Source organism: Rhamphochromis longiceps, linkage group LG3, assembly GCF_057381845.1.
Source record: "Rhamphochromis longiceps isolate RC_006_pf linkage group LG3, R_longiceps_female_GT1.1, whole genome shotgun sequence".
Classification (NCBI taxonomy): Eukaryota; Metazoa; Chordata; class Actinopteri; order Cichliformes; family Cichlidae; genus Rhamphochromis; species Rhamphochromis longiceps.
The window spans coordinates 56,786,857-56,811,795 of NC_140559.1; the positions used below are offsets into that span (position 1 = coordinate 56,786,857).

The window sequence follows — 24,939 nt, forward strand, 5'->3', positions numbered from 1 at the left end:
TCCCCAAACATAAAATAAAGTTTTAATCCTGTTGGAGTGATGCTTGTGAATGACTTGTGCAAACCTAGTGTTGTTAGCTGTCTACGCCTGCTTGGCTGCAAGAAGACCATGTTAGTCTACAACTGGTGCAGAGATGCAGAGCCTGATGTAAGCACATGGTTACACTGTGTTGGTGTATTGTGACCTTTGTGCTGCCCTCTTCAGATATCTCAGGCAGTCGTGTGTAAATACTTCAGGAAAGTAAACACTCTGAAAGCTCCTGGACCAGACAACATTCCAGGTCGAGTTTTCAAAGCATGTGCCCACCAGCTGGCAGATGTCCTGACATCATGGTGCGGCGACAGCAACCTGCTGCTTAACGTCAGCAAAACCAAGGAGCTCATCGTGGATTACAGGGGACTGCAGAGAGGAGGCCACACCCCCATCCAGAGGTGGAGAGAGTCAGCTGCTTCAGATTCCTGGGCATCAACATCAGCGAGGATCTGAGCTGGTCACACCATGTTGGCGTGATCATAAAAGCAGCAAGACAGCGGCTCTTCTTCAGAAGATTCAGAATGAACCCCAGAATACTTACAAACTTCTATCGATGCACCATTTAAAGTATTCTGATTGGCTGCATCGCCACTTGGTACAGCAGCTGTAATGCTCTGGACCGCAAAGCTCTGCAGAGGCTGGTGAGAGGTGAACTGCCAGCCATGCTGCATAAGGAAGATGCAGCGGATCCCAGCCACAGACTTTTCACACTCCTGCCGTCCGGCAGGCGGCTCAGGAGCATCCAGACCCGCACTACCAGACACAGAGACAGTTTTTACTCACAAGCCATCAGACCTTTGAACTGCTGATATTCCATACACACCACTACACACTCACTACAATTACAGGACTCTGCACACCATCACTTCAACAAATGCCACTTAAATGCTCGTTGCACAACTTTGCACAACCTGTAAATACTCTTGCACAAACGCGTAAATACCAACTCGTCTCAACTCTCTAATATTTAATACTTTTTTTCTCTCCTTTTCTGCACACTCTCTATATGCTCATGTAAAGCTGAGGAGCACAAGCCAAAGAATTTCATTATGGATAAATGTGGCTATACTTTTTATCTGTACATGACAATAAAACGTGAATCTTTGTCCAAGCCTTTAAACGTTTTCACATACTTACAGACTACCTGCAGGTCTTAACACGTTCTCACTCCACACAGCACATTCTACTGTTGGGGGACCAGCAGCAGCCAATGTTTGTTTGTTTTTTTGTCTTTACGCCCCTGTTTGTTAGATTTTGTTTGGTTAGAGTTCTGAAACTTACAAATGTGTCTTAGTAGTTGTGCAAAGGTTTATCATAGGTTATTTGTTTTACATAAAAAATAGAATATGTGTACTGAAAAATATGACTTCTAAAAAAAGGAAGAAAGCACAACATGTCAGTGCGTGCGTCAGCGTGTCTACATCAGAAGGAGGAAGCGTACCACCCACTTCCAGCCTCCCACTATTTTTCTGTGCCTTCCTCCCAAGAAGCTGGAAGCGAAAGTAGATCAGAGACATGGCAGACGTCTCTCTGCTTTTGCCTTCTGAACAGCTGTGACCACACAGAGTCTGAGAAGCAGGGGACCCCGTTTCAAGAGCGCTTCCCCCGCTCTCCTCACAACAGAAACTCAGGAGATAGAAAGTTTTCAGGGGGAGAGCTGAACACACGGGATCAGCAGGATGTTCCCAAGTTTGTTAGTTCTGTGCTGCCTGTCTCTGACGATCGAGTCCAGTCACGGTAAGACGATCTACACGTCCACGCTTACAACACATTTACCTGGGTTTTTGTTATTGCCTGCTTCTTTGACACCTTTTCCCAGTTTTCTCGCTCGGGTCATTTGCGGTGATTCCCACTAGTGACGTCACGTCTGGCATTCACCACTGTGTAGCGGAACAGTAAAACGGACTCTGGAAAAAGAGAAAACTTTGTGGGAGAATGTGTTTCGTGTAAATCGCGCGTGTAAATCCTCTCAGCGCACCCCCATGTTAGTATTCCAATCCGGATTCTGTTTACGTGACAGAAACAGGAGGAATCTGACTTTTTTAAATTATCCACGTAGAAATCCGAAAGCAGGATCAGATCTGGTAAATAGACTGTTCAGCAGTCTGCGTAACAGCTGTTACGCAGAAGTGTGAATGTTCTCTAAGCCTTGAGGGAAAGATTTTTTTCCCTCCTGAGTGACTGGCTCAGCGCAACAGCTTGCTTGGCGAGCCACATAAAGCGTCTTTATTCGCTGATCCTGCAGATGTTGACTCATTTTCTGTTCTTTCTCCTTCTTCACTAAGGCGAAATCTTACCACCACGAAATGTGTCCCTGCGGAGGATTAACGACTTTGATCATAACGTGACCTGGGTACGACCAGAGAATTCTGTCGATTACCAGTATAAAGTGTCTACAAATACAAACGGACAAAAATATGAATCCACTGTAAGTACGCTTATATGTGTATATGCTTACTTTAAAACCTCGTATATTCATTGTGATTACACAACGTTTACCCCATAATTTAAAAGTCTTTCATCAGTTAATAACCAATAATTCCCGGAAAGACCGCTGCTAAGAGACTGCAAGTAATCTCAACCACCTCCTGGAAGTAGAGGCTCATTATTTGCATACTGCTGAAAAACATTTTCAGATATGAAAAGTAGGTTTGAGTAATTTCTAGATTTTGTATAGACAACCGCTATTTTAAGTTTTGAGGGGAAGACTGTGTTGTGTTGCAGCGTACCGTTTCTCCAGCTGCACTCTTGTGGACCTCACATGTTTTAAGCCATGACAGCTATAGCTGTGTGTATGTGTGGCACTGAGTCCTGGGCTTTCTAGATCTCGCGTGGTAACCGGACCACTGTTGTCTTCACCCTCCACATCTTCTCTCAGCCTTTGGTGTTTCTCGGGCTTCTTGTGTTCCTTCTTCCTGATGTTTCTCTCTCGGTATTGCTACATCTATTACCACAGCCCTTTTGTTCTGCATGTACACCACAACTATGTCTGGTTGGTTAGCCAGTTCTTCAAACAAAAGATCTGGGATTGGTTTAGACTGTTTACTCAAATTAGTTTTTTTCTTCTCTTTTTCTCTTAATAGCAGGGCACTTCCTTAGTTTTGAAGGGGTTAATGAATGGAAACGTCTTAAATGTGTCTATCAGAAGTTTTTGGAATAAGTCATCAAGCGAGCCAGTGGTCGTCAGTGAAACTAATCCAGGTAATTCTCACCACTGACTCTGCTTTGTTGTAAAAAAATGCTTTTGAGCCACATATGAAGCAAATTGCTGTCTATGTGTTTGATTATTAATCTGTGTCTCTGTCGCTCTCAGAGCTGGTGACAGATTTTCAGTGCTACGTCCACTCCCCAAAGCAAACAAACTGCTCATGGTCACCAACCGGTATCGCCGCAGATCTCCGTTTCTTCTACAAGTATGTGCTTTTTTATTATGCAGTTTAAAGAAATAGAAATTCAGCATTACGCAGTACAGGTAGTTTTGTAATTTTGCAACACTTCCTGATAGTCAGTGGTCACTCTGAGCTGAAGTGGAAGTAATGAGCCAGAGTTCAATCAGGGCTAAATTCTTGTGTTTAATGGCTCTGTCTTTTTTGCCAGCTGCAGGCTGTTTGTTGGGGGTGTGGGGATTTATGCATACAAAACCAAACCATATTTGGCAATGTAACATTAAATGAAGAGGGTTAAGTGTTAACTCAAGCCAACTGTAACACGCCGGAGCCCTGATATCCCAATGGACTGCCGTTTAAGGTCATGTATTTAAATAGGCAAAACCTAAGCAAATTAAGTAAACGTCTTCACAAACTTGAAACAAATATGTTGCAAGTAAAAAGAAAAAGAAAAAAAGAAAAAACAAAGAAACCCAAAAGCAAATACTGAAATGAACTAAAGCAACACAGCGGTTTTCTGCATGACAATCCATAAAAATGAAGTGATCTTGGACACAAGTGGGGATCATGTATCCAAACGCATTTTTATTTATTTAACTTTTATATTGCCAATCCAGAGCATAAGATATGTTACCAGTTTACATAGGAAACCCAAGACCTGCTGAATTGTACAAAGAGAAACTCTGCTGCTCGTTCAGTGTAGTCCTATTGCCCTCTTTTGTTTTAAAGGGCACACAGAATTATCATAAATAATAATTTAACACACATATAAAGGAAGTGGCAGCTTCCCACTCTCACTCTCTTTGTCACATCAACAGCAACATGACTTTATATTAAATGTATGAGCCTCACCAAAGGGGAGGGGAGATGTGTCATGAGAGAGCATAAGAACATTTCTTATTAGAATGAGCAGCAGGACTCAGTTACACATTAACTCAGTTTTTGCATTGGCTGAACAAAACCAGAATTATTCACCCCTGCTCTTACCTAGGGCTGTCCCAGGGGAGGAACCTGGAGGCAGGTCTGTGCTCTGACACAGAAGTGCTCTTTTGGGGTAAAATGGTACATTTAATGTGCAGCTTGGTGATTATTTAAAGGGCACCTGCATTAGAAGAAGGTATTATAAATTTTCATCCACACTGCCCAGTAGCCAGTGCATCAAAGATAATATTGGAGAGGTATATGTTTAATCCGTCTGGGCCACAGAGCTCCACTGTTATCCATGACCCTAACACTTAAATGAGGTGTTTCTGCTGTAAATAACCTACCACACCCTGCGGAGTCAACTAACTTAGATAAATGTCTCGCGAGCTGTCGAGCATAAAGTGAGAGGTTTCTGTATTACGAAAGTGGCTCTGTTTTTAACTGGCTAAATCACTACACTAACTTGTAGCGAACACGTAACAAGTTCAGGAGCAGAGCATTTCTTTGTAAATCGGCTATAAGCACCACATTTTCACTGAGTCTTTTATTTACATCATTTCAAGTGTATTATAAATTCTCTACTATATATATATAATGGTGTTTTATATGTGCAGGTTGTTAGGCGTGAATACTAAAACCACTGAGTGAAGAGCAAACTGTGCCTAGTGTGGGTGAAATTTCTGTTATTAAAGTCTGCAACACAGTCAGCTGTGGTCAAGCTAATGTAATTGCTGGATGCAGGAAAGCTAACACACATCAAACATCACAGTTCTACAGTCACGAGAGAGCTAACCTTGGGATTTCCCAGCGTCCCTTTGATAACATCACACACACTCTTTGTATCTTTTCAGTTACAACAGTCTTTTGTCCCACCCGGGCTGTTGCTGGCCAGGGAAGACTTTCCCACTATCTATTTTCCAGGCAGCACCTGGCACTGGTCTTCTTGTGAGTTTCCCTAACAATTAGAGGTTAACTTAGTGAAACATCGTTAAGCATATCTAAGAAGTTTTCACCAGGTCATATTGACACACACACATCCTTCATCTAAGAAGGAAAAGGTCAAACTAAATCCAACAGTAAAGTTCTACAGACCTAAATCTAAATGTGAATTTCCCCCCGTTACACTAGCATTATAAGGAATTATAATCATTATATCCTCATATCATTATAAGGGAATGGGTAGGGGGCGCTCACGGGGATCATTTTTTGTGGAAGAAGAGTCTTATGACCTGTGAAATGCTGCTTTTTATATGAGCACGCTCAGAAGCTGAAGCAGAAAGCTCTGCTTAACAGTGATAACTTTGATCTCCAGCAGGGGTTTTAGGTTCAAACTTTTACTTGCAGTATACCCCTCTGACTCGTTGATTGAGATGACCTCTGGGAAGGTTGTATGTACATATTGGCATTCACTTGGAGAGTGTTATTCCTCACTGTCCACTGATTTTGTCAGGATGCTGTTGAAATTACTCAAAGATGTGAGAATTGTGTGTTTAAGTTGTTGCTTCAAATGTGTTATGACTGCACTCTTGTATCCAAAGCACAAAGGCTAACTTTCACAATAGCGCCTCTATTGCCTCACCCGTCGACATCGTCGAGAAGTTCATTGTCAACATAAACTTTTTAAAGTGTCTCAGATAACGAAGGTGACAATGACATTATTATGTGAACATCATGGTATTTGCACAATATTGTTACCAAGACGAGACTGAATCCAGAAGTCACTCCTGTTTTGTTAGGCTGCAACAAAGACCCATTTTCCTATGAACTTTTGTCTTCTTTGTTTCCCAGTGAGAGCACAAATAAGGAAGTAAAAGAAACTGTTTAATTATACAGTTTCATAGATGTTAAATTAGTATCTTAAATTAAAATGTTTTTGTTTTTTGCATCACAAAACTTTACAAAACATTGCATAAAACTGCAGCATCGCTAGTCCACGTAGCAAAAGGCTGTAGTTCTAATGAATGCGTTGACACTCTAGGTTTCAACACATTCATGCGTCACAATTGTGTCCAAACTTGTACTGTAGGTACAAATATTGTACATGGTATTGATAACTGGCTGTTTCCCACCGGGTGGCTTCTTTGTTAAACACAGTTATTACATTTTGCATTTAAAATATCCAACAAAATGTCACGAGATTAAAGAAATACTTCAAATTTTATTATTTTATTCGGTGGCTGAGTCCCACAGTCTATGTGATGCTGTTGTTGCACATTAGCAAGAAACACATTTCCCCTGCTTATTCTATTCACCAGCACCGAGAGGCAAAAGCATGCCAGTGTCTTATTATTAGTTCATTGTTTTGTCCTTTCCTTTTGGAATATACCGTGTGTTGGTAGAAAAGTAAATCACCTTTTTCTTTATGTTTCCAAGGTCTGAGGATGAGTGGAATGAAATCGTCAGTGGAATAGAAGAATGCCCATCGTATACTTACACTGATGATCTGAGGACTGGCTGTTATCTGCCAGTGAGCACACAACATATTATAAGCGTCTTGTTTAACACAACACTGAACAACAAAACTGTCAGGAACACCTTCCTTAAACGCCTCATTCGCTTTGGTAAGCTGTGTAGTGGTCAGTGCTAATTCAGAATTTAAAAGTAATGCGAGAGGAAACTTGTGTTGAAATATTTTGTGCTTCCTCATTCAGTTTCTGGGGTATAATTTGTTCTTTCTCTCCTTTCTTGGAAATATTTTAGCTGTTATCATGGTGTGTGTGTGTGTGTGTGTGTGTGTGTGTGTGTGTGTGTGTGTGTGGGGGGGGGTGGCATGCATCTGTGTGTATCTAGCACTGTGTATTTTATGACACAATCTAGAACTACCAACTTTTCGAAAGGCAAAATACACACTGTTTTGCATTATGATTTGCATTTAAGGCACCTCTGGCTAGCTTGTACTAACTGCAACATCTGTCTGTTATTCTCTGTGCAGTGAGACCACCGCCCCTTAACTGGAAAGTCGAGAAAAGTGGGAATCAATTTAATATTACTTGGTACCCTCCTGAAGTGATTGCACAGGACGAGTGGGAATATATAATAAATTACACTAAGTGTGGTCAACTAAAAGTAAGAATAACAACAATACTATCTTACTTTGTCTGTCACGTCCATTAGTTTAAAGTAATGTGTGTTACGATTGTGTTAAAAAACGAATAACTGAAAGCACTTAGAGCATAGGTGTCAAACTCTGGCCCGCGGGCCAAATTTGGCCCACAGCCTAATTACATTTGGCCCGCGAAGCCATACCAAATTACTATTAGAGCTGGCCTACTGGTATTATACAGCTAATATATATATATTGTTTAGTATTAAGCTTTGCTTGTTCCATATTCAGTTTTTCAGCAAAACGTGTTTGAGCACATAAGAAAAGATTCATTCTTATATCTGGAGGAATAAATATATTTCAAAAAAATACTAACGTTAGCCCGCGACTTTGTTCCAGTTTTGAATTTTTGCCCACTGTGTATTTGAGTTTGACACCCCTGACTTAGAGAATGAGTTCCAGCATTAGAGTGAAGTTGGAGGACACGGTAAGGAGTTCAAAACATTGTGTGGGAGCTCATATAAGACATGGGGTCCTTTGTGTTAAAAGACGTCTGTTAGAGGCTAACTCATATTTCAGTGGACAGATTATATAACCTTTTTTTTTTTTTTTTTAACTGGGAAAGTCTTGGAATCCCAGAGGGGGAGGAGGAAGTGGCTAAGGATCAGCTTCCAGGGCTCCCTCTGGAACAGGACTTAGCTTAAATACAACCTTAAGCCATGCTAGCATGATAGCTCTTGGTTTGGGAATAATGGTAGCCATCATATCCAGAGAAAATAAGAAGAGAAAATAAGGAGAAAATTACAGACTTTTCTCCAAGCAGCTAAAGCAGCTTTTTATTTAAAAAAAACAAACCCTCATCAGTTATAGTGGCGGTTGTTATTATATTTGGCAGAAATCGACAGGGTCCCAAGTAGATGAGTCCAAATTAAATATTTAAATTTGTCCTTTATGGTTACGTGCTGAATTTTGCAAACTCACTGATGTTTCTCTCAGGATGAAGTTTTAATCAACTGATTCAAGGCTCAAATCGATCGTTTCCCTCAAACACTTTTCACAGAGTCCAATAATACTAAAAGAAAAAACATCACACGAGCTGGACCGGGTCCCTCACTGTAGCTACAGCATGGCTATCAAAGCAAAGTATGGAGAAAAAGGAGAAACACCGTGGACCGACCAACAGTATTTTGGTAAAGTCATTTTCTGTTTTGTGTCTTTTTTCTAATCTTGTGTTAATAAAAAACAGAATGCACTGACTTATTATTTGTTTTTAAATTATAAAGGCCATACATTCTTCTCTGGGGTGGCTCTAGTGCAGGTCATCTGCTAATCAGAAGATAGTTTTATCCCTGGGTGTAAATGGATGAATGAAGCCGACATGTTATTTTCTCTATTAAAAAAAGCTGAAAGGGGAAAGTAACATCAAAGGCTGAAACATGAAACAGTTTCATTGTTGCTGAAATGAATGCTTATATGTGTTTGCATGCAGAAGCAGACTCGGGCTTCAGTCCATTAGTGTTTCTTGCGATTACAGTCCCATTGGTGGTTGCCACCCTGACAGTCCTGACTGTGATGTGTTACCAGAAGTAAGTAAAAAGTCTCTTCTTCTTACTGAATGGATCCTGTTGTTCGTTGGCTTTGTTTTGGTTTTATTTTGTTCTGTTTTTTTGGGGCTGCGCTAACCTCTGATATCTAACTGTCTCTGTGTAGAAACAAGGATACTATCTTTCCCAAAGTACCAGAGCCTCGGGATCTCCTCAGTGATATCTGCGACAACAACAATAAGGTGAGTTTTTTGCTCTTAGGTGTACTTGTGTGCTCGTTTCTCCTTTTCTTTTTCTTTGTAAGTGCATGCTTCTCATAATCACCGAGGTACTGCAAATTCTTAGAACTGCATTTGTTGTTGTTGTTGTTGTTTTTCTTTGAATGCCAGGCTACAGTTGGCTTTCTCTTAAACACTATCACATTTTCTTTTCTACTTCTTCTTCTTCCTCTTTTCAGACGGCCCTGTGCAACTTTCAGGCCATGGCGGTGGAAGAAGACAACTGTAAAATTGCTCTTGTGGTAGAGCCCAAAATCAACAAGCCAGACTGGTGATAAGTGCCCGACGTCCCCTCGTGCTCCCAAAGAAGAAGAGCAACTAGAAGCAGCTGCTGCTGCTTCAGCACTTTGTATTTAGTGCTGCTAAAATCTGATGCCATGAATCTCACAGGGAAATACAACACTGCATGTCTTTATCATCCCTATGGAGTGACACACAACATATACCAACGCATTAAGTTGATTCTGTATTCACAGCAATGCTCCCATGGCATTTTGATCCCTTATCAACATGCTTTGTTTGCACACCGAAGTGGTTCCTTTTTTGGAAATCATGTCGGTTACATAATCGAGCCTAACACAAACGTCCATTTTAGTGCAGGGTCACAGCTTTGCATTGCACCGCCATGTGTCAGATACTGTGAGGCTCTTTGGACCCGTCTGCTGCTGATACAGATGAAACAACAACAACTGCAACCCCATCGGCAGCAGACAGTAGGCGGTTGGTCGTGAGCTGAGCCTGAATGTTGAGTCAAATCAGAACAGCGTCATCCACGCATGTATCCCAACAGACTTACTACCTTTGCACCGCTTACAGGGCTGCGAAAAAGCATTTGCCCCCTTCCCGATTGCCACACTTAAATGTTTTATCAAGGAAATATTAGCATTAGGTAACACAAGTGAATATAAAATGCAGGTTTTAAATAATGATTTCATTCATTAAGGAAACAAATCTATCCAAAACTACTGTTTCCTATGTAAAAAAAGTAACTAAAATGTAACTAAAAAATTGTTGGATGGCCTGAAATATGTAAGTGTGACAATCATTAAGTGGGCAAATACTTTTTCACACCGCCCCAATGGTGTCACTGTCACAGCTTAAATGTTTTTACTTCATATATATGGAAGACTTACTGAGCCAGTCTGCTGTTGACCTGTGAGCACTGTCCCTGTCCAGCTGCCATTAACTGTATTAACTGCCTTGGATTTCTTGCAGCCTGGTATGCTGTACATAAGAAACAAAGACATGCCCAGCTTTCTGAGAGTATACGATGTAATGAATGTATCACTTAGTTGCCTACTTTACTAAGAGTAAAAAACAAAAAAACAGGGAACAGATTTGCCGTCTTTTGTTTTAGACGGCCAGAAGGCTGAAAGGTTATACCCACATGTCCTTATGAATCATCAGCCTCATTGTTTGGTCTGTTAGTGGACAGTAGTCTGGGAAATACCTCATGCTCTTGGAGGAAGGAAATGGTGAACTTTTTATCAGAAGCAGAGGCTGATGATTTAGCTTTTAACAGCACCATGTTTCTCCAGCAGGCCTTTAACAGAGGATATCAGCCTTGATGAAAGGAACACCCTGTGCTTGTTTACCTTTTTACTTTTTTCTCAAGTAGAGATATAAACCACCTTCTTAAGTTTCTTTTTAACTAATGCTTCCACGTTTGCCCCGTAGCCAGTCACACGGCTGATTCGTCACCTCAGTGGTGCTCACGGTCGAACGTATAGTTTGGCTTCTCCTCCTGGACACTTAAACGCAGTGTAAAAACACAGAAGTCTTTGTGTGATAGTGTTTAAATGTTTTGATGAAATTATTATAGTGTTCAATGCTGAAAATAAGTTTATAATCGACTTTATTTTACTTCCTCTGATGTTTTTTTTTAATGTCCCACAAGTAAGATTGTTTTTCTTCTTTTTTTCTTTTTTGTGGTTTTTACACATTTCTCATGAAGTATTGAGTCTTTCTCGTGTTTGTTTGGGTTCATGTGTGGGACTTCCAGATAAGCTAACTGAGCTTAGACTTCATGTGGAAAATACAGAAATCTAATTTCTCCTCTAAGAAATTTGATTTCTGTATTTATACTTAGCCAAAGGAGCTTGCAAAGAAAAGCGTCTGGACTTCTTTAAGTTACTTGAAGACGTTTCACCTCTCATCCGAGAAGCTTCTTCAGTTCTAAGGTCAAATGGTGGAGAGTCCCAGATATAAACCTAGTGGGAGTTTCCCCCCACAGAGGGACAAAAGGACCCCGTGATGATCCTCTAATCGCCTGAGCCAAAGTGTGAAACTGGGTGTGGGTCCCAATCAGCCAGTTTCGGGTGTGTTCATTGTGAAACCTGGCCCCACCTTATCATGCGAATTCCTGAGATCAGATGGCCCAGGATGTGAGTGGGCATTAAGGCGTCTGGGAAGGGATCTCAAAACTGGATTATAGATGGCAGAGAGTTGGTGTCGTAAACCATCTTTCGGTGGTTTACGACCCCTTCCCAGACCCAGATCCCAGATCCCTTCCCAGACGCCTTAACGCCCACTCACATCCTGGGCCATCTGATCTCAGGAATTCGCATGATAAGGTGGGGCCAGGTTTCACAATGAACTCACCCGAAACTCTGGCTGATTGGGACCCACACCCAGTTTCACACCTTGGCTCAGGCGATTAGAGGATCATCAGGGGGTCCTTTTGTCCCTCTGTGGGGGGAAACTCCCACTAGGTTTATATCTGGGACTCTCCACCATTTGACCTTAGAACTGAAGAAGCTTCTCGGATGAGAGGTGAAACGTCTTCAAGCAACTTAAAGAAGTCCAGACGCTTTTCTTTGCAAGCTCCTTTGACTACGATGACCTGGATGACTGAGAACCTTCACAGACATATTTATACTTACTTTTTTTTGCTCTAAGTCTCAGCAAAAAAAGTGAGTAAGTATTTTCTCCATATGTTTATCATCGTGTTAATTTTAAGAAGACTGTATAATAAATAATGCAAACTTAATATTGTGTGAAATATAGACGGATAATAGATATAGAGAACTAACTGTTTATGTTTCTGTCCTCGACTGTTTCACAAGATTGGACCAAACAAGCCATTTGATGCTGTCTGTCTTTTATTCTTTAAAGTATGCTTCCTGGCAGCTTGCTGCACTCTTCCTGGGCCCTGTTCCAGGAGGGAGGTTCAACAAAACTTCGACTTTAAAAATAAACTCTGAGTTTATTACCTCTGAGATTGCAATTTCAGTTCCAGAACAGCTAATCAGAGAAGTTCGAGGAACTCTGAGTATGTTTGAAATGTATGTCATGTGCAGATGTAACTGCACACAAATCAGTGAGCATGAGTAAAACATGTTTTTTTTCCTGTTCAATAATCTCGAAAAATGTCTAACTGTGCCTTAGTGTCCACTTTTTCTCCGAATAACTACATTTTTAAATGGATTTCCAAATATTTTTGAACAACAGCAACAAATTTCCTTAATATACTATTGTGTTCTTTATATAGTTATTTTCCCCTTCTGTCATTTTGTCATTATACTGTAACCAACATGCACCTCATTCGTCTGTACGAGTATTACCAGCACATAATATTTTGTGATCGGAATTTCACAATTTTGAATTTCGTAGCAAACGGTTTCTCAGATCCACTTCTGCAAATTATTTTTTCAAGGGTGTCGAGACAGTGTCAAAACTTAGGCAATACCAGCAAAGATTCAGAAGCAAAGCGAGTAAAGGCAGATCAAGTTTCACTGATTAGGGTCGCTGATCTAACAGAAATCAAAACCGAGGTATAGCGGGTTCAAAGAGCGCCATGTGTCTGCTGCTGGACGTAAACGGTTTATTTCCCTCTCTGAAGTTTCAGATCCCCTTAGTAGTAATGGCATCACACAACTTCAGAAGAACATGTTTCTCTTCAGTATAAGAAGGAAGTTGTGTAATCTGCTTTAAATAGAAAAATGTGTGACATTGGAGAAACCAAAGATTCTTTTCTATAAATGGTCTTCCTTACGTTTTCTGTGAAGTGGCTAGCTTCTGTTAATCTTTCGGTCTCTAAGCCTGCATGCATGCGATTAATCCAAAGTCCAAATATCAGCACTCAAATTTCAAGCTGAGGGACGTGTCTGTGCTTGTGGACTCTGAGTCTTGTATCCATTTTAAGGATGCCAGTTACATTAGATTTGGGTGGAAGTTCCTTTGCAGGGTAGATGTGGGGAAACCGGGGCTGGTTGTCACATTGCTGGGTGTTGCCACTTTAGAGGCCACTGTGGAATTCTATTGATATCATACAGTTTGTAGTTTTCATGGGTCAGAGTAAGTTTTCTTGGTTTTGATGTTATTGTATTAAAAGATGAGACAATATTAGTCTTTTATAAAATGGTCACTTGTTAAAAAGCTTTGATTTAAATCAGTTTTTCACTAGCCAGCTAAAGGTTAAAACGTTGAGAGAAATGTTTTTGTTTCTTTCTTTCTTTTTTGTTTCTTTGTTGGAACAATGGTTTGTGTTGAGCCATACACCAAATGAAGTATGATGTTGATGTATTGTGTGCCAGAACTGATTACGTGTTGTGATTACCCCTGGCAATTCAGGGAGAGAATCTAGATCAAGAATAGCAACCTTAAAATGGAGATCCCTGAAAATTTGCTTACCTGGATGATCGAGCACACGTGGAGACTTAAAAAGGTTTAGAGTCGGTTTGATATTGATGTCATTCACTGTGGTTCTCGTGTTTACGCTGCCTTGCTCACTACTGTGCAGGTTACCTTGTGGGAAATCTTGCACAGACTGTTTTTGTCTTTTAAAAGATACAGACAACTGCTTTCATTAAAAAATAATAAATATAAATGTTATCATTGATATTTTTATGGAATGTGGAAGTCGTTTTGTGTCAATTCCTTAATTTTACTTCTCTTAATTCACAATAATTACCACTGCTTGATCAGCAATTCATGCAGAACAAAAAGTGTAGCAACCAACCCTACTGTCAGCAAGACAAGTGTCTCCACAGCTGTACGACGGGACGAAACCCGGAGTGACATGGAATGAATCGAGATGTCTCACTCTGTGGTTTCTGGGGACGTGCACAACTGGATTCTGATGCAACCCTGGTGTAATGCCAGCAGGATGTCAGTCTCTTTAGTGAGTCTGCGCACCATTTCCACTCATAAACATAAAAACGACGGTGACGGTGGCCTGTAAAATTGACATTACACAGATATGAAATACTACACGCAACAGCCGACATTAGAAAGCCATTTCATTTAAGCGTATTAAAGGCCGCCCGCTAAAACAGACGCTTAATTTATGTGACGCTTAAGAAAAGCCTTTAATCGTTTTCGTTACTAAATCCGTCAATTTACCGACACTCAGCCTAAAAAATAAAACGTTTGGTTATTTTGCTCCCACAAAAACCATTTTCGCTCTGTGGGGCTATTCTAATAGCTTGCGCTAAGATACAATAATAACGCTTAGCGTCTCGATGGTGCAGTTTCAAAATTAAAGCCCCAGTTACGAATACACGTTAAATTATTATCTGCAGGCTTCGCGGCTTTTATTTTTTAACGCACTAAGTCTGGATTTCCGCTTACACACAGGCTAGCTTGACGCACTCCTCCCCTCATCGCTGTACAACAGCGGCCTCTCGTGGTCAAAACAAGGCACTGCCAATATGTCGGCTCAGAGTGGTCCTGATGCTGCGGGGATGCAGAGAGCGGCGGTATGAGAGGATGTGAAGTATGTAAACCTTGGCAGAGAGGGGTAATCCTGGCGCAGTCTCTGTGGCGCAATGGAATAGCGCGCTGGACTTCTAATCCAGAGGCTCCGGGTTCGAGTCCCGGCAGAGATGAGTCACTCTGTGTGCCGCACGGCAGACCTGCGATATTTTTTTTTATCAAATTGTGCGGGTGACATTTTGATTGCAGATGATCATGCTATTAATAGTGAGCCTTAACTGGGAGCTCAGAAGGTTGATGTTCAGCTACACAGAGCACACAAACATAAATATAACCTCTAGTACAGATTTAATGCAGGAGCTGCAAACATGAGCCTGCCTGTTCTGTTCTGATATCCCAGTCTGATTAGTTTATGCTCTCCTTACGTTACCTTATTTATGTCCTCTTTCAAGTCCTCACGCCTTTGGTACTGATTTAGTATTTATGTCTCCATTTTCAAGAAGCTTAAAACCCATAAAATAGATTTTATAGGTATATATATAGCCATAACATTTTGGATTTTAAACATTGGGATTTTCCCCCCATTATATTTCTGTGTTTAAAAGCTTTAGTAAGAGTTTGATGAAAGTCATTTTCCAGTACCTATGACCAAACATAACAATCCTAATCCAACTTTGCAATGTATTTTACTGTATATACTGCACTGTATGTATTTTAATGTCTTTTATTTAAAAATGTGAAAACATTTAGACTTTTGACTGTAGCCAGTGCAGTGTATTCATAGCACCGCAAAAGCTTTTATCAGCCAGCATGTAGATGACTTTATTATTATTAGTATTATCGTTATTATTATTGTTATCAAAATATGATTACCTCAGGTTTTATCATTACTACATTTCGCCTCTAACATCCCCCGGTGAAATGTGTGCCTGCGCGCGCATATATTTTCGGGCATCTTGCTCAGCAAGATACGGTTTTTGAGATATTAAACATTATTTTATAGGTCATTCAAAGGTCACCATCCCCCCAGACTGCTCCAAAACGGGCCAAAATGGTCTACTTTTTTAGTGCTACATTTGTGCTGATTTGTGCAGGTAAAATTAGCGTTTGTGCTGCTACAGTATCTGAGATATTAAAAGTTATATTTTTTGCTGATGACATCACCATCCCCCCAGACTGCTCCAAAACAAACCAAAATGGTCTACTTTTTTAGTGCTACGTTTGTGCTGATTTGTGCAGGTAAAATTAGCGTTTGTGCTGCTACAGTATCTGAGATATTAAAAGTTATATTTTTTGCTGATGACATCACCATCCCCCCAGACTGCTCCAAAACAAACCAAAATGGTCTACTTTTTTAGTGCTACATTTGTGCTGATTTGTGCAGGTAAAATTAGCGTTTGTGCTGCTACAGTATCTGAGATATTAAAAGTTATATTTTTTGCTGATGACATCACAATCCCCCCAGACTGCTCCAAAACGGGCCAAAATGGTCTACTTTTTTAGTGCTACGTTTGTGCTGATTTGTGCAGGTAAAATTAGCGTTTGTGCTGCTATGATTTGAGATATTCTGTTATGGTTTACTGCTGAAAAATGTCTTTTTCAAATGACCTTTCACTTTGTGTGTTCACTTGTTCAATAAAGTTCTGTTAAAAAACCCTCTTGTCGTATTTAATCAGCTAAATTTGTAATGAGTGTATTTTTTTTTTTAAACTTCAATTTCTTTACTTCAATCACTTTTTGTTCATAAAACCACGATGCAAATGCTTGAGTATTTATTTTTTTTAGAGTGGATTAAAAAAACTTTATTGAAAACTACATTTGAACATTTTACACTCCCATGAACACTTTTTGAGAAACGAACAAGCTCGCAGTCTTTTGCATCAAATACACATTTTCTGGCAGAAAAAAATATTTTTTGGCATTACTGTGTCTGAAGGATTCTTAGAACAGCGTTCATCTGATTTCTGAACAAGGTAAGCTTACATTTAAAATACTGAGATTTTAGTTACTGAGTTAATACATGATATAGCTAACTGTTTGGATCAAAAGGATTTTTTTTCAATGTTAAACATTTTCAAAAATGTCCAAGAAAAAAGTTTCTAAAGCACTTTAAAACATGTAGCACACTGGACTAAAGTGCTGTACAGTACATGGGTTAAATACTCAGACTCTTTAATAAACTCACAAATTCAATAGCTCCATCTTAAAAACAATAATTCCACAAAATATGAAAGTGTAGATTGGTGGAGAACTTGGGGGAGGGGTTGCTCCTGGTTGTATATATAGTTCAGAAATCACGTTTTGCTCCATCATAATCATAGTGTGGTTTTTTTTTTTTTTAAAGATGCCTCGAAAGCCATCTGTAGACAAGGTTTCCATTTTTGCAATTCTTTGCAATTCAAAAGAGGCCATAGTCCAAAATGGCAAAATAGCCACTCCAGCTGCATCAGTCTGGAAAGAGCTGAGTCAGCAGCTAGAAGACAAGATGTCAGCAAAGGCCCTGTACACTTTTGTGAAGCTAAATAGACACAACATCTGGTCAGCTTTGGAAATCAGTGATCAGGAAAGTAATAGTGAAGGAGAGTTAGATTCACATTGCATTTCTCCTGGACAAGAAAACTGTCAAGCTTTTGAACTAGAAGTCCCTTTTGAGGACTGGGTTAAATTTATTCCTGAAAAGGTTGAATACAATGACAAGTTTTCTCCTACCCAAAAAAGGGAATACACAATTTTGAAACCTGGCACTTGGACTCATATCATCAACGATCTTATATGGAAGAAGATCAAAAATACATGTACACTTGTGTTCCGTAGAGCAAAGGTCCATCCAATTGTCAACAATAATTATCTGGACATCAGAGGCGACTGTAAGGAGTGTCATGGCCAGTTAGAAATGTCATGTGACAGACAGCCAGCAATTAATAGTCCAATGGTGCTCCAGTGTTTCATGAGAAATACAGATTTCTCCCTGCACACTGGCCACTCCAAGCGGTTCATGTCTGGAAACCTGGGTGATCGCTAAAGAGCTGTGTGAGGGCAGAATGGAACCAGCTGTATGGAGGTCAGCGAGGGCAGCAGATCTGATGGATGTTGGAGATCCTGAGCCAAGCCACCTTCCAAATTTAGCCACTCTGCGAAAAGCCAAACAAGAGAGAAAAGACTTGGAATTAGGAGATAAGGACCCCATTGCATCTCTGCAATTGTTAAAATATAGTGTTCCTCACAGTGGTAGCATCCGAGATATTGGACTGGACAGGTTTTTCTGTCACTACTGGAGTAAAACACAGATGAATGTTTATAAGACATTGTCAAAAAAATCTCCCCCAACTGTGTGTTTTGATGCAACCGGTTCAGTTGTGAAAAAACTGCTGAGACCAAATGGCAAATCTGGCCATATATTCCTTTATCAAGGTATTCTGAAAGAAAACAATTGCCGCAGTGTCCCAGTGGTGCAAATGCTGTCAGAGAAACATGATGTTAATGCCATCGCAAACTGGTTGACAGAATGGATTCGTGCAGGTGCACCTGTGCCAAAGGAAGCTGTGAGTGACTTTTCTCTGGCAATTCTGGGAGCTCTGGTCAAGGCTTTCACTCCTCATCCTGATCTGAAGTCATACCTTAATGAATGCTTTCATGTCCTTCTTGGAACCCAGTCTGCCAAACTCCCCTCTTGTTATATCAGGGTTGATGTTGCGCACTGCATCAAGATGATATGCCAGTGGAACTGCCTGAAGAAGAAAACACATCGTGTTAAAGATTTCTTTTTCAGGTCATTAGCAAAACTTCTTCAGTCTCAATGTTTGGACCATGCAAAACAGCTCCTACATGCTATCACTGTTGTGGCCCTCAGTGAGGCAGAAGGTGATGACAGTTCTGGAGCCCCTCTTCCTTCAGAAAGGTGCAAGAAATACTTGAAAGCCCAAATTGCTCAAGACTCCATCATCATTCCAGATGAACAGACGGAGGAAAGTGAGAGAGTGGATTCAGTGGATGAGATCCAGACTGACCTACGACAGTGGGTAACAGAAAAATGTGAGGAGAGCAGGTCACTTGCTGCAGCAAACGGGGATAGAGATAATATTCACTTTCTCCCTGAGATTATTCCTCATATAATAAGACTGGCAAGTTACTTGCCACTCTGGACAGGAATAATGGTCCCTCTCTTCCAAAGCACCAGCATCACAGCAAGTTCAGCCACTGTTGAAGCTGAGTTCAAAAACATAAAACATGGCCTTTTCAAACATGACAACTTGCCTCTTCGAGTCGATCGCTTCATTGCTCGTCATCTTTCCTTCATCGAGGGAAATATGCGGATTTGTTCTGCAAAAGAAAAGGTCAAAGATGAGCCAACAGTGGGACCACTGAAAGTCACAGATGCCAATTCTGGATCCATGACGACTCACAATGCAGAAGATAAAATAAAAATGGATGCTCACCCGTTTGTGGGATCTGATGCTGCCACAAACATTCTTCCGGCTGATGGGGATGCAGTTGAGAACTGGAGGGGCCTAGCTGTTCCACCCAAAAAAAGGAAGAGGACTTCCTACCTCTCTTCATGTACCGAATGGCTCCATGCAGATGAAACTTTTGGGGCCAAAAGAGTGAAAGTGGGATTATTAAAAAATGGAAACCTCCATCAGCCTATTAGATTAGGGGGAATCGACAATCTCTGTGCTCAATACCTGTGCATTTGATGCATTTTTTCAGTGCTTATGTTGTGCCTTCTGTGACAGCTCCACATTTCAAAATGCTGTTCTGAAAGACAGTGAAAACCCAGTCCTGCAGCTGGTGAAAGCCATTGCCACAGATGGTGTGACCCAACAAACCTACAGGAGGAGAGCAGAGCTGCTTAGTGTAATGTTTGAAGCTGTCTCGTTGAGGTCTGCTGCGATCCAAATCGATGCTCAGTGCAATATCTCTGCTGTAATTGCTAAGACAATGAGGAACATCTCAAGTGTTTATTTTACCAAACACTGCTCTTCACAGCACTGCTAGCTCAGCAAAGGGATGACAAGGGAAGTGCCATTTGTTTCTCCTGCCATCCTGGTTTCCATGGAAAGTAATTGCTTTCCATGGAAAGATGACCACTGATGGTTTGGGGCATTACACTGCATACTGCAGGAGAGCTCCATGTGTGTGGGAGTGCTATGATGACCTGGGAAATGGAGTGACAGGAGCATCTGAAAAGAAAAAAATACAACCCCATGCTGTGTTATACACAGTATAATGAGTGCTGCCTGCATTTTTCTGTTTTATTTGGTTCATTACAGTTACATGTGTTCAAATGGCTAGTGTGTGTTATCAGTAAGTTCAGTTTTGCACATAAAGTTAAAGTTCTAAATTAAAAATCTTTTAACACTCTTTTCTTTGTCAGTCTGATGCATATTTGCTTTTACACACCCAGTCACCTTCACCCGTAGCCTTGAAAGTACCCGTTCCATTTTTCTGTCAATAATTTTTCTGTATTTGTTTTGTGTTTACCTGGTGGCTTAAGTCAGGGGTCAGCATCCTTTTCATTTCAAAGGGCCCCTTTTCCCCCTGCTGCTACAAAACCTGTCTAGTGCCTAAAAAAAGAAAGAGCCTATAAATATCTAGAAAATGAGTTGTTGTATCGTGTAAGCTATGGAAATGTAAATAAAAATGTTTATTTTTAGATTTGATAAGACAATGAATCATCAAAGCTTTATAACGAAAAAAAGTATTTGTTAAAATGAAGCCAGCTACGTGAGTCCTTTCCATAATAATTGAAAATTAGGAAAGATGGGCAACCAACTTGAAAATTACAGTAAACAGATTTGAAGCTAAGAAACATTAAATCACTTTTAAAAGCCTTGTACATTCAGTGAATAGTCAATGCAGATATTTCATTAAAAAAAAAAAACTGTTAACAGAACCCTTTCTTGTTGTCTTTATAATAAAAAAATGACTTACTTGGTCTTATAAGAGCCACAGTGGAGGGGCCGGAGAGCCACATGTTGCTTTAGAGCCGCAAGTTGAAGATCCCTCGCCTAGGTGCTGTGGAATATTCAGTTTTCTACACGTAGGTAACAACCTATCAAAGCAAACACTTCATTTTTTCTGAGACAGCTACATTAATAATAATGAACATATATAATTCAAAACAAAATCATAGAGGCAAACTGGGTATGTAAAAAATAATAATAATTTAGGTATACGTGAATCACTTCACATGAAACTCAGTTTTGCCACAGATAAAATAAAAACTTTAGCCTACCTTGTGTACGTTTCTGCACTAGTAACAAAAGAAATATCGACCTTTCCGCTGAATAAATTGTGTTACTAAAGTGTAAACTAATAAAAGTTAATATGCAGCAAGCCTAGAAAAAGTGCAAAACTCCACAGCTGCTGAAAGTCACTGCCACAGACACTGGTGTTATACAGCGTAGGCCGTAATAATTAAAATCATTATATCTCAGATACTGTAGCAGCACAAACGCTAATTTTACCTGCACAAATCAGCACAAACGTAGCACTAAAAAAGTAGACCATTTTGGTTTGTTTTGGAGCAGTCTGGGGGGATGGTGACCTTTGAATGACCTATAAAATAATGTTTAATATCTCGGAAAACAGAAGCAGCACAAACGCTAATTTTACCTGCACAAATCAGCACAAACCTAGCACTAAAAAAGTAGACCATTTTGGCCCGTTTTGGAGCAGTCTGGGGGGATGGTGACCTTTGAATGACCTATAAAATAATGTTTAATATCTCAAAAACCGTAGCAGCACAAACGCTAATTTTACCTGCTCAAATCTGCACAAACGTAGCACTAACCGCTCCGCCTATTTGCCTTTACGTTTCAAGTGGTCAAAGAACGCGCAGGGTAGGTCTGGGTCCTGAACGCAAGGGGGCGCTCCAGCATCAGCGTAATCCCCGCTACTTACAGCGAGTCGGGAGGAACCAGCTCAGTGTGGAGACCTACTGAGCTGTGACAGCTACAGTAGGCCTGTCACGGGAATCCGTCACTAAAACCACTCTCCTACATGATGTGGCAAGAATAAGGACATGGGGTGTTTAGTCATCACAGTGGCATCACTGCGCAGTCAGTATTATTCTAATGATGTCGCTGCGGATTCTGTTGCTATAATAATAATAACAGAAAAACTAAAAACCCTTGCTGTAACCCAATGCTTGTAGTATCTCCTCTTTTATTTTAGGTGCACTGTGCTTATATGTTGGTCATAACAACATTAGTTGTACACTACAGCCAATGTCATGACATTTGACTATAACATCAGTTTATTACTCTAAGCCATCTGGATTTACCTTAGTGTAATAATACGTTTCTGTTCAAACAGATGACCTCACGTTGACCTTAATGTGTACATGTTGATAATTTTAGGGTTACAGCTTATTTCATTACCTAATTCCACACAGTAAGCAGGAGAAAACAAGCAGTTCCGGCTACAGCAAATGTGTCAAAATGATTATGCCTCTCTAAGCGGGTTTATTTTTTTATTTTTTTATTTATTTAATACCCCCCCCCCCCCTTTTTTTTTTTTTACGGTGTTGGCCTGTTAAAGATCCAGAGGGAGCGGGAGAAGGGGGCAGTGCTGTGGCTCTGCTGACGTGATAGAAAGAGAGAGAGGAATGTGCCGCTAATGAGAATATGACGTCAAGTCGGACAGATTACTACACAACACCGGAAGTAGCGCGCAGGGTCATACTCAGTAAACGTTTACATTTATTGTATTTCACTATCATTTTTGTTTTTACGTATCATAGAAAGTTAAGAAGAAATTAACGGCATTCGAGCCGTTAGAATATTATTTCTACTCGTCTATTATTTGAAATGAGCTCTCACATTTTGTCAGAGTTCCCTAAAAAGTAATAGTAATGCAAATAAAAATCTTAAAGTCACAGTAAACCCAACAGTATAAAGACCTTTCATACAGTGCTTCTGAGTAAATGCTTAGGAAGCAATGACATAGCTACTTAAAACCGCCTGCTTCGAATTTTATTTTGTTTTGACGCTCTAACCGGAAGTAAGGTTTGTCATTGCCGCTCGCTTAGCGCCTCGGTATAGTAGAAAACGGACTGCCGCTTGAGAGAGCAGGAGAGAGGTAAAGAAAAAAAAAGCAGTGAAATGGTATAAAACTCGAGCCAGTGCAAGCCTAGTAAGGGGGAAGACGAGGAGGGACAACGCCAGAGGATTATTGTTCTGTCTGTAATTACCGTCAAAGTCCTGTAAACTCCCGCTTTTTGATGCTGTCCTCACGGAGGTTTGAGCCAATAACGGACTTATTGGTCGGCTGAACCATGCAGAGGCTGCTCCTCCTGAGTTTGGTGCTGAGTTTTCAAACTGGTAAGACTACATTTTCTCTTTCTTTCGAGCTCGAATAACTCAAATGTTTGTGTGTGTGTGTGTGTGTACATTAAGCTCAATGCACACCGAGCCTGTCTTTAGTTTTTACTGTGCGGTCTGTGTGTGTAGAAACTAACGAGAGGGGATCTGATATGATTTCATTCCCATATGAACCGCAGCGATGGATCACCTTGTGAGCGCGTGTAGCTGCGTACGAGCACGCAGAACGCGCGCGCGTGTGACTGCACCGCGGCAATTACGCTCTTTTTTTTTAGGATTATTGTCGCGACTACAGGCGTTCGATTGTGTGCGCGCGTGCGTCTAACTTGAACATGACTGGTGTGGCGCGCGCTCACCGGCCTAAATGACCTTTTGCGTATTTGACAAACTGCCAGCGCCGTTACTCAGACGGGTTGTGAGGCGCTGAGGACGTGACGGGAATGACAGTGATTGACCAGCGCTGCTCTACATGCCAGCAGCACTTCCACGCTGCTATCGCCTCTGAATGGCGTGTCAGTCAATGAGAGCTCTGCCACCATCTCCTGTAGTGATCCTCTGTGCTGAGAGGCAGCCGTCTCCCCCCCGTTTCCCCTCTGTCTGCCTCGCGCACACACACCTCTCTCCTGCTCTACCTGTGCGCCTCATCCATTTCACCCTCTCCTTTGGCGTCCTTTGTGCATTTAAGCAGCAGTAGCCGCCATGCATCTGCACCCCCTCCCAACACACCAACACACACACACCGTACCTGTGGGGTGCCAGGTATGCTATTGGCTTATGATAATCACAGCTGTAGCCGAGTTGCTAGGAAACAGGAGGCTGAAGGAGGATGAGGAGAGGATAATTTCTCTAAGCTACCTGTTTGATTGAGGCATATCTGTGTGTCTTTGTGATTGCACAGCCACAGCAGACCACCTATACCCCCCCCCCCCCCCCCCCAATACACACACACACCCCTTCCCTCACCTTGGATGACCGGGGAGTAATGCAATGCTGGCTGCTGGGCGGCCAGGAGACCACTTCATCATAGGTAGGGGGCGTGTTTGGAGGAAAGGAAGGTATAGAAAAGGATGATGTCACCTAGTCTGCCAGGCTTTGTATTTTTTATTTTTTTTGCTTCTGCTCAGCATCCACCCAGTAAGTGCTGCTGAGGGTTCACATAAGCACGCGAGGATGTACACGTACTAGGGAGCAGGTTCGTCTTCGTCTACATATTTGCCAACCGATGCGGCAGCACCACCACCACCGATCCCCCTCCTCGCCACCCTGACCCCTTGTTACTGTCACATGCCGTTCCCATTTCTCCCCCCTCATAAACCATTCAGTCCACATGACTGAATGTGCATGAGACACACTTGCTCGCAGCCTGTTTTACATGTGTGAAGCCCTGCGTCCCATTGTCTGCTACAGCTGTATAATCCATTATTACTCCACGCTGCGCTCTCAAACCAGGAGATATCTGCTCTCTGAAGGCTCTCCCCGCGACGTGATTAGCAGGGCCGTACATGAGAGCTCAAATGTTGCCCAGAGATTTTAAAAAATTTTTTGCACTGGGCTACAAAAACAGAAGAGGAGTTGACATAATCCAGAAAGAGCTGGAATTCATATCACCTCCAAAGAGATAACAGTTGCTTTCGGTTTGGGAGCACAATTTCTTTTGCTTCTGATCCCCACTCTTATCTCTTCATTAGATGGGTAAAACAGTATTCCATAGCCTGCAATTTGCTCACATATAATTGCCTGCTAGTGTTAATG

At 41.2% G+C, this 24,939-nt stretch overlaps 2 protein-coding genes, 1 long non-coding RNA gene and 1 other non-coding gene across 9 annotated transcripts in view; 3 read left to right on the forward strand and 1 right to left on the reverse strand.

Moving 5' to 3' along the window:
• Positions 1-1,263: 1,263 nt before the first annotated feature.
• Positions 1,264-12,419, forward strand: il13ra1 (interleukin 13 receptor, alpha 1). 2 transcript variants are annotated; one of them, XM_085400448.1, is made up of 10 exons: positions 1,264-1,770; positions 2,319-2,461; positions 3,120-3,234; positions 3,347-3,446; positions 6,717-6,904; positions 7,276-7,409; positions 8,447-8,576; positions 8,876-8,972; positions 9,097-9,172; positions 9,388-12,419. In XM_085400448.1, the coding sequence occupies exons 1-10, from the start codon at positions 1,713-1,715 to the stop codon at positions 9,481-9,483; spliced, it is 1,137 nt and encodes a 378-aa protein (XP_085256574.1). In that variant the 5' UTR covers positions 1,264-1,712; the 3' UTR covers positions 9,484-12,419. The 2 variants fall into 2 exon arrangements, with proteins under 2 accessions (XP_085256574.1, XP_085256573.1); XM_085400447.1 differs by having other exon boundaries at positions 1,276-1,770; positions 3,117-3,234.
• A 2,543-nt stretch (positions 12,420-14,962) lies between these two features.
• Positions 14,963-15,036, forward strand: trnar-ucu (transfer RNA arginine (anticodon UCU)). Its single transcript has one exon. It is a non-coding gene; the product is annotated as a tRNA-Arg (tRNA).
• Positions 15,037-18,687: 3,651 nt separating this feature from the next.
• Positions 18,688-24,939, reverse strand: part of LOC146675427 (uncharacterized) — a 387,382-nt gene continuing 381,130 nt past the window's right edge. The window contains exons 2-8 of one of the 2 annotated variants that reach the window (XR_014910275.1): positions 20,795-20,915; positions 20,345-20,427; positions 19,831-20,043; positions 19,546-19,689; positions 19,300-19,447; positions 19,118-19,183; positions 18,688-18,870 (exon numbers count right to left, since the gene is read on the reverse strand). This is a non-coding gene — a long non-coding RNA (uncharacterized LOC146675427). The remainder of the gene's footprint in view (positions 18,871-19,117; positions 19,184-19,299; positions 19,448-19,545; positions 19,690-19,830; positions 20,044-20,344; positions 20,428-20,794; positions 20,916-24,939) is intronic. The other variant, XR_014910276.1, reaches the window with a different exon arrangement.
• The window catches only part of kirrel1a (kirre like nephrin family adhesion molecule 1a), a 30,979-nt gene continuing 28,922 nt past the window's right edge, over positions 22,883-24,939 (forward strand). For all 4 annotated transcript variants that reach the window (XM_085400450.1, XM_085400452.1, XM_085400451.1 and 1 more), the window contains exon 1: positions 22,883-23,187. In XM_085400450.1, coding sequence (XP_085256576.1) covers positions 23,142-23,187 — 46 coding nt within the window. In that variant the 5' untranslated portion in view covers positions 22,883-23,141. The remainder of the gene's footprint in view (positions 23,188-24,939) is intronic.